The sequence below is a fragment of the Cupressus sempervirens genome, chromosome 1 (assembly GCF_028749045.1).
Source record: "Cupressus sempervirens isolate cs-2001-9-10 chromosome 1, ASM2874904v1, whole genome shotgun sequence".
Lineage (NCBI taxonomy): Eukaryota > Viridiplantae > Streptophyta > Pinopsida > Cupressales > Cupressaceae > Cupressus > Cupressus sempervirens.
Window position 1 is genome coordinate 446,683,198 of NC_143118.1, and position 15,511 is coordinate 446,698,708.

General features: G+C 34.8%; 1 protein-coding gene across 1 annotated transcript; it reads left to right on the top strand.

Annotated features, from left to right (window-relative positions):
- Positions 1–10,032: 10,032 nt before the first annotated feature.
- On the top strand, positions 10,033–14,025 carry LOC149578226 (ABC transporter G family member 6-like). The gene is made up of 2 exons (XM_089827856.1): positions 10,033–11,222; positions 12,521–14,025. Exons 1-2 carry the CDS (start codon positions 10,152–10,154, stop codon positions 13,643–13,645), a joined length of 2,196 nt encoding a protein of 731 aa, XP_089683982.1. The 5' UTR covers positions 10,033–10,151; the 3' UTR covers positions 13,646–14,025.
- Positions 14,026–15,511: the final 1,486 nt, after the last annotated feature.

A 15,511-nucleotide genomic window follows, 5' to 3' on the forward strand; every position in this document is an offset into this window, starting at 1 on the left:
AATTCTACACTCTTCCATCTATTGTCACTTAATCACAATCATCGATTTCAAATTCAATGTACTTATCCATATAGAAAATAGAACTTTCCATAAAACATTGTGCTCATCACTATCTTTCTTCAATTTTATATCATCATATTCTTATTGAATTTTCCCAATTGTAGATCTTGCAACAAACTTTGACTCATACCTTGGGTCATCTCAAACTTTTCATATTTCCATCATAATTTGGCCTTAGATTCCAATTTTCAAAACCTATTCTTCTAGTTGTGACTTAGTAAATATAACATGTCACTTGGGTAATATATCACTTGATTGATACTAGACTTTCTCAGGTAATATTGAAATTCTTCTTACTTTGTCAAACTGCTCGGTCAACACTATAGTCCCTCAGTGAATATAATCTTCTTCATTAACCTTGCTCAGTTAAGCTTAAGTTCTTCAATACTTTACAGTATTTCATGATTGTAAAATAATCAAACCATCATTAATTATCATTGTCTGACTCATTAAATACCATACTTATAATTTGTCTTCAACATACTTCCTTTAAATCATCTTTATCAATCAAATGATATGGCATTCTATTAAGTTGTCATGATATCTAGTGAACTAAGACTTTGATATCAATGACAATAAAAATAACTTATATGACTTGCTTACATATATTCATAACATTACCTATTATATTATCAGTTGCGGCTAGCAATCTCCCCCTTTGGCATTGATGGAAACACATAACATATATTTTACATTATAAAATATTACATGAGATAATAAAATGTATGCATTGTCAACCATACAACTTTTCAGCTCTTTTTTTCTATCTACAATATCTCAGTAACTTGGTATCATCAATAATCATCAACAACAAAATGTTCAACACACTAACGCTTAATAATGAGTATGGGATCAAAGGATTGTAAGAATCCCACCTAGAGAAGAGTTATTAAATTAAACTAAGCCTAAATAATAATCATTTACTATTAGGTGTATTATTAAGAGTTTTATGGATAATGGTCGGTATAAACCCTTCCTTCTTGTCCATTTCACATGATCCTAATTACTAACCCTTTGTTGGAAGTTAGTAGTTTATTTTGATGCAGATTCTTGGAAGAGTAATGTTCCCTGGCTGGGCTTTAAGCACATATGGGTGGAACCTGGCCCTTACAAGTTCTTAGTGGATCTTTCCCTATTATAAAAAAATTCAGCACTTTGTATAATTTGATGATTTAAGTTTTTATATTCACTAGGGAATTCCCCTTTTAAATATGTATATTATAGGACTATGGTCCTAGGCTAGATTGGAGGTTTTCTTTCTCTGTTCTTTCCTACCAGTGCCAATTTGAATAGAGCAATTTGTAATTTCTTATTTCATATAATATAAATAGAAGGCTTTGGCCATTTACCAATCAAAATAATAATAATAATCATCACCAGCAACATCAATCTTCTTTAACATATCTCCCTCCTAGGATATGATCTAGTTATGTTTAACATTCTTCATTTATTCTTCTCCTTCTTTAGGTATATTTCTCCCCCTTTTGTAGTGTTTACTTATATTCTCCCCATAGATAATCTTCTCTGATATTCTCCCTATAGATAATCTTCTTTGCTATTTTCCCCCTTTGACAACAATGCAAAAGGTCATTATAAATTTCAATATGAAACTTATAAAACCTTGTAGTTATCCTTGTACCTTGCATGTAGAGTATACATCAGTTTCATCGTACTCATTTTCACAACTAAAAAAATGTTCCTAAAGTGTGAACTCTTGCATCAACTCCATGAAGATATTACAATCCATCCATGAATCGATGCAGCATGCATCATCACCTAGTGAATTATGGATAGTGGCAAGACCCCTAGTTTACCTCTTAGATACTCAAAATCATCTTTAGGAAATGATTTGATAAATATGTCATCAATGTGTTCTTTAGACTTCACATATTCAAGCCTCACTTATTTCTCTTATACTTGCTTTCTCAAAGAATGATATTTTATTGATATGTGCTTTATTTTTGCATTCATCACCATATTTTTTGAAATATTTATTGCACTAGTATTATCACAATAAATAGTAACATGCTTGGTTACCTCTTCTAGCATGCCTTCCAATAGTTACCTAATCCATACAATATTTGAACAATTGATTGCAGTAGCAACATATTCAGGTTCAACGGCAGATTTAGAAATACAACTTTTTTTCTTTCTTATCCATGTAATTAGTCTATCTCCTAAAAAGAAAGCTCCACCACTTGTATTTTTTCTATCATCAACTTTACCAGCCCAATCAACATATGTACAGAATTTAAGATTAAAGTCATCCACTTGTGCATACCATAAGCCATAACCTTCAATTCCTTTGAGATATTTTAATATCCTTTTCACAGCAGTCATGTGAGTCTCCTTTGGATTAGATGAAAACCTTGCAACAAATTCCAGCAACGAGTGCAATATCTGGTCTACTATGTACAATATATTATTATTTACCAACCATGGATCTGTATTGAGTCTCATTTACCTCATGAGTAATATCTTCTTTTGATAATATCAGTCCAGTCACCATAGGTGTATCGATTGGCTTAGACTCATCCATCTCAAATGTCTTCAAGATTTATTTACATACTTAGATTGATTCACATATATACCTTTCTTTTTGTTATAGACTTGTAGTCTAATGAATTTTTTTTATCTCACCAAACATTGGTATCTCAAATTTTGTACTTATTTGTTCAACAAATGTCTTACACAACATGTCATTTCTACCAAACATTATATCATCAACAAATATTTCAGCAATCAATACCATATCTTCATGTTCATTTTTTAAGTATATAGGTTATTGTTTTCACTTGTTCTAGCAAATCTAATCTTAATCACATAAGAATTTAACCTTTCATACCAAGTTATTGATGCTTGTTTCAATCCATACAATAATTTGTTCAACTTGCAAACCATATTTTTCTGATCAGGTTCAATGAATCCTTTAGGTTGTTCAATATATACCTCCTCTTCAATTATTTCATTTAGAAATGAAGATTTAACATCCATTTGATATACTTTAATTTTCTTGTAGGTAGCATAAGCCAACAATGTTCTTACTCTTCCTAATCTTGGCACAGGTGCAAAAGTTTCACCATAGTCAATTCCTATTGCTTGTGCATAACCTTTGCAAACCAATTTTTCCTTATTCCTTACCACTTCTACATTCTCATTTAGCTTGTTTCTAAAGTTCCATTTGGTTCCAATTACATTTTTATCAATAGGTCTCGGTACAAATGCCCAAGTATTGTTCTTCTCAATTTGGTCAATCTCCTCATTCATAGCACTAACCCATTATTAATTATCCAATGCATCCTTTACTGTTTTTGGTTTTAAAACAGCAATTAAACAAGTATTGTCTCTTAACTTACTTCTTATTTGTACTCCAACACTTATGTCTCCAATTATTTGTTAGGTGATTGATTCTTTCTCACATATTTGGCCAATATAAGTTCAGTTCTTTTATTTTTAGCAATTTCTTCAATCGGTATGGGTTGAATTTCTTCCTCATGTTGAACTATATGATGCTTGGGTATATAATTTTGTAACTCAAGTTTCATTGACTAATGCTTGGTGGATCATTTTTGTAACTTGGTCAAGTATCAGTTCTCTCTTCATAGACATACACAAAATTGTTGTAATCTCCAGGTTCCTTCTTGCTCTCCACATCATTTCTTTCCACAAACTCATCAAATCTTACATTTTCACTTTCAATCATCTTGTTTGTAGCTTTGTTCAAACACTAATATACTTTTCTCTTAGATGAATAACTAAGGAATATACCTTCATCTCCTTTAACATAAAATTTACCATTCCTTATATCTTTGGGAAGATAGAAGCTACTTCCAAAGATTTTTAAATAACTTACATTTGGAGTGTGACCATACCAAAGTTCATAGAGCATCTTTTTTTTTTTCCTTTCTTCAATTGAACTCGATTGAGAGTGTAAATAGTAGTGCTAATTGTTTCTCTCCAGAATATTTGAGAAACCTCCTTCTCAATCATCAATGTTCTTGCAGAATCCATAATTGATCTATTTCTCCTTTTAGCAAAACCATTTTTTCATAGTGTCCTCGATGCAGATAATTATCTTTTAATACCATTCTCAATACAAAAATTGTGAACTCAACAAATATAAACTCGCCATCTCTATCAGATCTTAACATTTCAAAGATTTACCAAATTTTTTTAACTTTAGCTTTATACCATTTGAACATATCAAAAGCATGTGATTCCACCTTCATAAATATAACATTCATCATTCTTGAGTAGTCATCAATAAACAATATGAAATATTTATCACCATAGTAACTATCAACACCAATAGGACCATATAGATCTGTATGTACCAATTCGAAGATATTATTTGAAGTGTGTGTCTTGCTAGAAAAATTAGACTTTTTCATATTATCGAATCGACATTCTTTATACATAACATTCTCAAATTTTTGCAGATTTGATAAAGCTCTCACTCTTTTCTTTTTACTAACTTTCTATATGTTTTCAAAGTTTACATGACACAACCTCTTATGCCATAACCATAAATCCTCAATTTTAGCAAATACATGTGTCTCAATAGTTGGATCAAGATAAAAATAAAAATAAAAAATTACCTTTTGTTTGCATTCATGTTCCAATCAAATTACCTTCATCATCAAAGATCTTGACTTTTATGTTCTAAAATTCTAGCTTGTAACCTAAGTTATTTAACTATGCAACACTCAATAGATTATGCTTTAGTTCTTGAACCCAATATGCATCATCACATATGATCTTATCATTTAACATTAGTGATCATTTACCTTTCATCAAACATGGAACATCATTACCTAGCTTAACTATTCTACCATCATGAATCTCTTCAAATTTGTTAAACTTACTTAGATCACTAGTCATGTGATGTGAGCATCCAATATCAATAATCCATGAGTCATCCTTACTAACATGTGAAATAAGGGTATTTTTACTTTCATAACATTCACCATTTGGATCTTCTTTAATTGCAACATAAACCATCTCAACTACTTCCTTGTCATCATCAAAACTGGACTCGGTGTGTTCTTCCTCAATAATGTAACATGACTTCTTCCCTTTGTATTTGTAGTCCATGTTCTTCCTATACTTTTAATCTTTCTTGTCATTTCTATCACTCTTACTTTTATTAGGAAATTTATCATCAAAGTGACCAACCTCATTGTATTTAAAACAAATCAAGTGCATTTTACCTTTGTATTTACCTTTACCTCTTGATAATCTTCTTGCAAGCATGCTTCAAGTTTATCCAAATCATCCTTGGATTCAAATTCACTTTCTTCTTTACTCTTCTTTTCTTTCTTCGAACTTCCAATGGTTAGAGTAGTTAAATGCATTTCCAATTATAACCATGATATTGTCATAATTTCTCAACTCAAATGTAGTCAACTGACCAACTAAACTCAAGTGTCAATACATTATCAGGCATGGCTCTCACTTCTTGAATAGCAGAAACTTTGATAGCATAAATAGGTAGAAGAGTTTTGAGAACTTTACTTACAATTTTAGATTCATTGATAGCACCTTCAGTAGCTTTGATTGCGCTTACAACTTCTTTGATTTAGTTTACATATTGAGCAGAATTTTCACCTTCTTTCATTCTCATGTCATCGTAATTTTCTCTAAGACTTTTAGTGTTTTCTCTTCTCACATCATCATCTCCTCCATGTCGAATTGTCAATTTATCCCACATCTGTTTGGCAGTACTAAAATCCTTGATATCATCAAACTCAGCATCATTGAGTGCAGAAGCAATCACAATCATCAGGCTATTATGATTTCTCTTCTCATTCATTCTCTCTACAGCCATAGAACCAACAGGTGTAGCATATTCATGTTCCAACCAATGTGTGACATTATCTCCAATTCGAGATAGATGCAACTTCATTTTGTCCTTCCATGATGATAAATTCTCTTTGTTCAACTTTGGTACCTCTCTTATACATCTTTGATCTTTAGTTTAATTTCCTTTAAACTTCTTTCTTCAAGCATTGATCTCTCATACCAATTGTTAGATAATTGAGAAGGGGGGAAGGGGGTGAATCAGTTATGTCCAGTTATCCTACAGTCCCTTCAAACTATTTCAGTACCAACAAAACTTCATAAATGTCAATAGAAAATACTTGGTGTACACATCCAACTTATCACATAGCTCTTTCAACCAATTTACTTCAAACTATTAACTTACTGTTGTTTTGATAACTAAATATCAGTAAAATAACTTAGTTATTACCTTGCAATTACTTAGTTGTTATCGAATTGCAATAATATGTAGAATGTTTGAAATAACTTACGACACAAATAGCATTCACATATTTGACACCATGATTTCAACGTAGAAACCCTACAAAGGGAAAAAAAAAAACATCTAGGACGGATAACCCACAATTTTCACTCTTCTAAAGTGAGTTCAACTAAGAGTGAACCTTGTTATAGCTTACACGCAAATTGTTAATGTGACCATGTTAGAGGATTTTACCAAAAGATTATCTAGACCTTATCACTCCTTGATCCTGTCTAAAGAGTGGTATTCTCTAAAAGACTTACAAACATTAGTAATCGATGTTACCATATAAGATTTCACAGACTTGTTAGGTCCACTCAACTTTTTGAGATTTTCTACTAGAATGATTAGAAAGTAGAAAAAACTGATATGTTTAGGTATAGCACTACCTTTCTTGTTCAAATCTTTCTATTCTTGTATCAATCTAATCTATGTCTTATGATCTCTTTTCTCTATTATCTTTACTTCACTCCTTCCATAACTCTACTTGGTTCTCCTAGCTCAACTCTCTTCTTTCACCTTCTTCAATAGTTCACAATTTTATCAATTCAACAGTATGACAAGCAACAAAAAAAAATAGCAGCTTGAAATTGTCTTAATCTCCTCCTTAAATAGTATTCTTCAAGCTTCCAGATTCTTTTGTTGCTTAATCATAATCGTTGATTTCAGATCCAATGTACTTAGTTGTATAAAAAATAGAACTTTCCATAGAACTTTATGGTCATCTGTATCTTTCTTCAATTTTATATCATCAAATCCTTATTGAATTTTCCTAGTTGTAGATCTTGCAACAAACTTTGACTCATTCCTTTAATCATCTCAAACTTTTTATGTTTCCATCAAAACTTAGCCTTAGATTCCAATTTCCCAAACTTGTTCTTCCACTTGTTACTCGTTAAATATAACATGTCACTTGGTTGATACTAGACTCACTAGGGAAATACTGAAATTCTTCTTACTTTGCCAAATTGCTCAGTCAATGTTGTAGTCACTTAGTGAATTATACAATCTTCTTTCATTAACCTTGTCACTTAGTTAAGCTTGTGTTCTTCAATATATTACAATATTTTGTGATTGTAAAATAATCAAACTATCATTACATTATCATTGTCCAACTCATTCAAGTACCCATTGAATACCATATTTATCATCTATCTTCAACATACTTTCTTAAAATCCTATTCATCAATCAAATGTTATGGCATTCTACAGAGCTAGCATAATGTCTAGCCTACTAAGACTTTGACATCAATGACAATGTAACAATTGATATTACTCACTCACATTTATAGCATTATCTATTACATTATTAATTGGGACTAACATGAGGGACTGACTCCAACCCTTATATGTTTTCCTTGTCAACAATGGCCTCAATCATATTCCTGATAATACTCACATCTTCTACCAACTCCAATTCTCATGCTACCACAAAAAGACCATGTCCGTGTTATTTCTATAATGTTGCTTCACACCATTGACCCAATTTTTTTTAGTGCTCTAGATGAACCCGAAGTCCTAGAAGGAAAAAAGATGCTTTTTTTTAGTCAACAAAAAGATAAAATTGGCCTCCATTAATACCAAATCTCTTACACCTCCTTAGAGCCAACACTAGGAAAGCCCTACCACCACTTTTCAATCTACTCAAAATGCTACAAAAACTTCACAAGGACCATAAATATGCCACATCTAATCTTAAAAAAGACTTTGTACCATCACACAAATCTCTTTGGTAGGGACATGTGACTTGCTTGGCATCATTATTGCAAATGATAACCTTCAATGGAGAGATTGAGAGAATCTTCTATCTAGACTTCATTGCACACTTGAAATGTTAGAGCCCATTTTGATAGGTTGCCCACCTCCTTATTACCTTTCCTTCTAACCCAACTCATTTTAAATTCTTCTAAGGTGGCCAGCTTATTTTATATGGATGTAATAAATTATGCAAATGACATGCTTCAACTGTACCATTAATTATTACATATATGATTACTAAATGTTTTCCCTCCAAATGTATTTCAAATAATTACAAGGATCTTTGAAATTGTTGCCTAAACTATGGCCTTAACATCCACCAAGTTCAATAGTGGCTCCAGTTAAAGTTTGGAACCTGTCAATTAATATTAGCGCCTTTTGCCAATCTAAAGTTTTGAATAGAACCAAATCTTAATCACAACATAAGATAGAAATATAAAAGGTTATAAAAACATTTAAGAAAAAATTGATACATATAATATATCATGAAACTAGGGGGGTGCTTTTAATTTGGGTTGTGTATTGGAAAAGGGTGACAAGAAAGGATTTTAGGGAAATATTTTTTTTAAAAAGAGGGGGATTCTTTAGTACACCACACATGCACATGCTGTGATTTAGGATCACTAATTGATTCCCATGTGGAGCGAGGAAAAGTCCAAGAGAAGAATAGGTTGCTTACTAAGTCAAGAAAGAAACTTATGTATCTTAATTTTGCTTCATAAGTAACAATGACCATGAAGATCTCAATGCCCAAGTTTCTAAAACTTTTGGAGAATGGGATAGTAACTATTAGCTCTTCAAAGATCCTCTCTTGATAGGCTTGGAGGTTTAACAAGGAGGTAAACCAACCCTTCGTGCAAAGAATTTGTTAGAATTTTTTAAGAGCTATATTAATGAAATCCTAATAGATGATAAACATAAAAGGCTAGAGAAAAGAGTAGAGCTAGATTCTTAACCAAAAACAAAGAATGAACTGGTTGTGAAGAAGTAAGGTCCGATGAAGATGAAGATCTCTCAATGGAAAATCTGCAACATAGTTGAGAGGGCTTAGAATCCTTCAACAAAAGTAGAAATATCTAGATGTGAATCTTCCTTGCATATGTTATTTTTTGTACAAAATGTATAAGTGTTATATGCCCTTAGTTATCTCAAACACTCTATTGTATACTTGAGTGCAATATAAGCACTTTATTTTTGTTTGAAAAGTAATATTCACAATTACTTGTCCTCTATCATATCATTTTAGAGTTTCAATCACATAGTTGCATATATCTAATTATATTCTTGTAAAATTATTTTATGTTTATATTTAATATATATAAAACAATGAAAATATCTACAAATCCCTCCATTCAAAAATAAAATAAAATCCTATTACAAATCAAAATCTGTATGCTTCAAGCATGCATATTTCTCTAAGATCCCCAATCCACTATAACTTGGAAATTTCACACCCCTCTAGATAAAGTTGTATTGAAGTGAGCTTTTAAAGGGAAGCTATGGTCTTCATTCATACATGTCCATGTATTGTATTGTATAGTATAGAGTTAGGAAGAGTGGGTGCATGGGAGAGGCAAGAATGGAAGAATCACAAGGTTAGCTCTAGTTGGTGCGGGACTCACCATAGGAGCAACATTCATTCAAAAAAACTATTCCTCGGTCATGCAAGGAATTAGCTGGCCCAAACAACGGTGGTAGCATGACAGTTCGGAAGTCAAAACCACAAAAACCGCACGAAATGGCAGAGAGTGTAGATCACCCTACCTTTGTCCATTGCCATGGCAGGGCAGAACCAAAGCGATCGACGACACGACACCCAACATAATTTATACAATTAAATGTACGAGTTTGTTGGCTCAACTTCTACCCAAATCAGTTTACCCTCGGGGAAATCAAACATGCGGGGTGCTTCTGAGACGTAATCGACAGCCCACCCATCTTCCACGAAAGAAAGAAAAACATGAATAAATAGTTCCAATCCGTGAAATCACCCAGTCGAAATCGAAGAAGATATTTCAGGGTCGAGTCGAAAATGTCGAGAAAGTATGAGGAATGTGAGTACCCAATTAAGCGAGGGGATTCTATGATATCTTTCGAGGATTTTGTGAGTGTTAACAACGATGGAGAAAACCAGTCGGTCGGCGGGTCGTGGAGTCTTCGACACCAGGGAAGATCTCTGCGGGACTTTCTTCAGTCGAACCGAAACGAGCGAGTCGACCAGCATACAGTCGAAATGATGGAAGGCTCCGGTCATGGGGCTCTTCCGCCGGCGCCGCCGTTTATTCTCCGGTTCAGCAACCTGAGTTACAGCGTCTCCGTCCGGACACGTTTCAGTAAGAACCGGCTGCAGGCCGCCGACCGGATCGAGAATCTGCACCACAAGATGGTCCTGAATGAGGTTTCAGGTGAGGCGAGAGACGGAGAGTTGTTTGCCGTCTTGGGACAGAGCGGGTCGGGGAAGTCGACGTTAATTGACGCGCTCGCACACAGGATTTCCAAGGACAGTTTGAAGGGGACCGTGACTCTCAACGGCGAGCCGCTCGGAGGGAGAGTTTTGAGAAGTATTTCGGCTTATGTTATGCAGGATGATTTGCTCTTCCCGATGTTGACTGTTAAGGAGACGCTCATGTATGCGGCCGAGTTTCGACTGCCGAGGTCGTGTTCGTGGGAGAAGAAACGTGGGCGAGTCGAAGTTTTGATCGACCAGTTGGGACTGCGCGCCGCTGCGGGGACGATTGTGGGGGATGAAGGGAACCGTGGTGTTTCTGGCGGTGAGAGGAGGAGGGTCTCTATTGGGATTGATATTATTCATGACCCCATTTTGTTGTTTCTTGATGAGCCCACCTCTGGTTTGGACTCGACCAGTGCTTTCATGGTGGTCAAGACCTTGCAGCGGATTGCGAGGACCGGGAGTGTTGTTATCATGTCGATTCATCAGCCGAGTTATCGGATTCTTGGGTTGCTTGATCGGCTTATTCTCCTGGCTCGTGGCCAGACTGTTTTCAGTGGCTCGCCGGATCGTTTGATGCCTTATTTTGCTCAGTTTGGACACCCCATTCCGGAGAATGAGAATAGCACGGAGTTTGCTCTCGATCTGATTCAGGTGGGTTTGTCGATAGATTGTTCAAGATGGTTGTTTTGATATGCGAGTCGCTGGTTTTTTTTTTCAGAGGGTGTAACTTTGCATGATTTTGACTTTTTGTGTTTCTTTTTTCAATTGAGATTGGGATGTTTTAAGCTTCGATATGTTTGTCTGTGATAACAGTAGTGATTGATGAATTTTATTAAAGAAGTTGTTTTTATTTAAGAGGCATCTAAATTTGTGAGTTTTGTTGTTGAAAAAAGTTGGTTTGATTTTAGAAAAAAGATTTTCAAGTTCGCGTGATTTTAGTTGAAAGCCGTTTAAGTTGGTGACTCATGAGATTTTAGTGAACAGCCATCTAAGTTGGTGAGTTCCATTAGAAAAGTTAGTCTGATTTCTGATTAAAAACTGTCTAGATTGGTGAGCTGTATTAAAGAAGCTTATATGATTTCACGTAAAAGTCATCTGAACTGGTGTGTTCCACTGTGATTTCAGTTTTAAAGTCATTTAATAAGTTAAGATGTGTTGTGTAAATAGTTAAAGATTTACCAAGACTTTGTATTTTTGGTGTTTTGCTGATTTAAGATCTATATTTTTTATTTATTTTTGGGCAGTGGGTATCCTTTCGATTAATTGAACCAAAAAGTCAAAATATTGATTTTGTTTTCCTTAGATCTGCGAAAACAGGGTGTTTTTTATCAGATTTCTTGCTGTTTTCTACTACTAACCATTGAAATCAAGAAGAGTTCATACTGAGATTTTTGTTAAAAATCTATTGTATTTATAAATTTCCAAAAAAAAAGTCAAAGATGCAATTTGTGGAGAGGATAGCTGTTTCCCTTTTGTGTGTGTTTGTGTTTTGCCTTATTCTATTTGTTTTCTTGTATTTCTGTATTCTCATTCTTTATTTAGATATCTATTTGAACTTTGAAAGACTTTTCTTCTGACCAAAAGTTGAAGAAAACATTCTTGTTATATTGATGCAGCTTTTTCTCTCAAACTTATTGACCCATGTTTCAGCAGTAGTAGTTCACACGAACCCATCTTTCATGAGAATCCATAGAACACTCATTTCATCTAAATGATGTTCAATATTTATATCCATCTAATGAATTTTTTTTCATTTGAGTTTATTGTATATTTGCATTCCAATCAACTAACTTAGAAAAAATTCTCTTATGTTTAGTGGGTTCAAGATTCTGAGTTCGTCTATTCTTAAACATCACACACACTAAGTAGAAAAATAAGTTCAGAAAAAATAAATCAAGTCTTTTAGTCTTTTTCATACAGTGATTGATGATGATTTGAAAATTCTTCAGGAACTGGATGCATCGGACGGGGGGATAAAGCCCCTGGTGGAGTTCTTCAAGTCATGGAGAAAGACCCCGAACTACGGCGAGATCTCAGACGTGCACACGCGGAGCCTAAACGAGACCATAAACGCCAGCATAGCCCGAGGCAAGCTCGTGACGGAGTCCTCCTCCTCCGGCCAAGTCGCCGACTTCGCAAACCCGCCATGGGTCGAGATATCCGTCCTGATGAGGAGAGCGTTCACCAACATCCTCCGCACCCCGGCACTCTTCCTGATGCGCCTCGGCACAGTCATGGTCACCAGCTTCATGCTCGCCACCATCTTCTGGAAGCTCGACCACAGCCCCCAGGGGATCAGGGAACGCCTCGGCTTCTTCGCCTTCGCCATGTCCACAACATACTACTGCTGCGCCGACGCACTGCCCATCTTCCTCCAGGAGCGCTTCATCTTCATGCGCGAGACCGCCTACAACGCCTACCGCCGCTCCTCCTACGTCCTCGCCCAGACTCTCGTCTCCATACCCTCCATGGTCATCCTGGCCCTCGCTTTCGCCGTCACGACGTTCTGGGCCGTCGGATTGGGCGGCGGGCTATCGGGCTTCGGCTTCTTCGTCCTCGTTCTCATCGCCTCCTTCTGGTCGGCCAACTCCTTCGTCACATTTCTCTCCGGCGCCGTCACGAATCTCATGGTCTCTTACACCATCGTAGTCGCCCTTCTCGCCTACTTCCTCCTCCTCAGCGGCTTCTTCATCACCCGCAGCAGGATCCCGCCATACTGGATCTGGTTCCACTACATCTCTCTCATCAAGTACCCCTACGAAGCTGTTCTTCAGAACGAGTTCGGCCGGGCGGACGAGTGCTTTGCCAGAGGAACTCAGGTCTTTGACGGGACTCCCATGGCGGCCCTCAGCCCTCAGCTTCAGATGTCGTTTCTTGACCTTCTGAGGGCGCAGACTAATATTAATATCACTCCGACTACCTGTGTTACAACCGGGTCTGACGTTCTGAGGGCGCAAGACGTCACGCAGCTTGATAAGTGGATGTCCGTGTTGATCACTTTCTGCTGGGGATTCGTCTTCAGGTTCTTGTTCTACATCTCGCTTCTGCTTGGCAGCAAGAACAAGAGGCATTGATGATTCCTGCATCGCGTTTAATGGTAATACTGCTTTTTAATTTTTCTTCACCCAATTCCAGTGCCATGCTCATTTATAGAAACTGCATTTCGTGGCGGCGGATGAACACTGCCGTCGAATAAATTATGGTCGAAGATCCTGAAACTGTATCTACCCAAACCAGCTTTTTCTGGTTTTTGATTCATGGAACTTGCGACTATGGGTGCTTCTTTTTTTTCGATTTACTTCTCATATTTGATTGGGCATTCTATTCATGTCTGAGGCAGACTCTGTTGTTGAGTTCTGAGCCATGAAGATCTGTATCTACTCTCGTTTCACAATTCAACTTTGGACCAGCAATATTTACTGGTCTGCTTAAATTAGATACACTTGTTTCTAAATTCAATGGTGTTGCTTGTGTTGGTTCTATCAGTGATTATGTGCAAGTTTTATTTGTTGAATTTTAATTCGTTGATATTAATTGTATAGGTAATGGAATTTCGAAACAAAATTATACATTTCAAATGGATTGTAGAAATCTGATAATGTTAAGGGTGTCACAGAGTTGAATATCAAAATATGTAGGATATGTATGCAGTACAATTATGTGTTTCTTGTGTTGAATATATAGAATAGTGTTACATATTATAAGTCTTATGTAAACTTTCTAACAGACTACAAAGTGTCGTGGATTATAAAATAATCTAATGATTTATTTGTCATTTGTACAATGAATTAATTCGTTATAATATTTTTTTTTGAAAAAATAGTTCTTAAGTTCTTAACAAAGTAGTCTTTTTGACAATAAATATTTGAGATCAACACTTTATTGATATCTTGAATAAATATTTTTTCCTATATATTTGTGTTTGTAGTGGCAATAATAGTCTTTTTTACTAACTTGGAGTTCATTGTTTGGTATCACTCTTCTCTATTCTATATATTACTGAAAATATTGCTTCCGGAATCAATTGTGTATCTTTATTTTTATTTGGTAATTAGGACCACTTGAGAAATTCATAAAAGAGGAGAACGATATATTTTAAATATCAGTGAATTCTTATTCATTTTTTAACATTACATGCAACTGAGAGGATAAATAATTAATAAAAATAAAGTTTTGAAAGATTAATACAAAAGTTAGGTAGTATTAGTGAACATTTAATTTTTCATAAATAGAAAATAATAACACGTTTAATTAATGAAAAATTATAATTTACCTATTTGATATCTATTTTTCCAATTGAATTTAATAACAGTTTAATTGAAGTTAAATAATCAGACAAGAGTTTTGTGGATGTCTTTTAAGAAAAAAGATTTTAAGGCATGGGTTTAAATTCAAAATATAGCTTTCTCTTATTTTTTCTATCATTTGTGTTATAGATTAATAATATAGGTTTTAAGTTTTATGATTGACTTGGACTTAAATTTTAGAATTAGTTTTTAAGGTTCATATCAAATCAATTGTATCAATGGTTTAAATAAGTTAAGTGATTCATTGTCAATAAAAGGAGAACATCATCTTGTAAATTTTCATTTAACATTACATTTAATTGAAGAGATAAAGATTCTATTTTCGACAATAACTATTTATCTTCTATAAATCTTTCTCAAATTTACTATTAGAAAAAAAAGTATACCATCTATATATATACACACACTACAAGTAACACTGGTTTCTTTAGTTGACAATTGGGACCTTTACACGTTTAAAGACACATACGTATAATTGTGATAAAAAGCCACCTTTCGGCGGCAGCAATTAATAAAGTTGGTGAGCGGTTTTACGTTGTATTAAAAACTCACACGAAATATATGTTGGAGGGTTTTGAGGTGATGTTGGTAGGAAATAGGAAAAAATAGGCCAGCTAATAAGTGTTTTGACAG

What these genes read in the sequence shown, in the direction of transcription:
- LOC149578226 (XM_089827856.1), top strand. Translation starts at nt 10,152, where the DNA reads ATGTCGAGAAAGTATGAGGAATGTGAGTACCCAATTAAGCGAGGGGAT. An exon ending in TTGCTCTCGATCTGATTCAG is followed by an intron (nt 11,223 to 12,520) that starts GTGGGTTTGTCG and finishes AAAATTCTTCAG; the next exon opens with GAACTGGATGCATCGGACGG.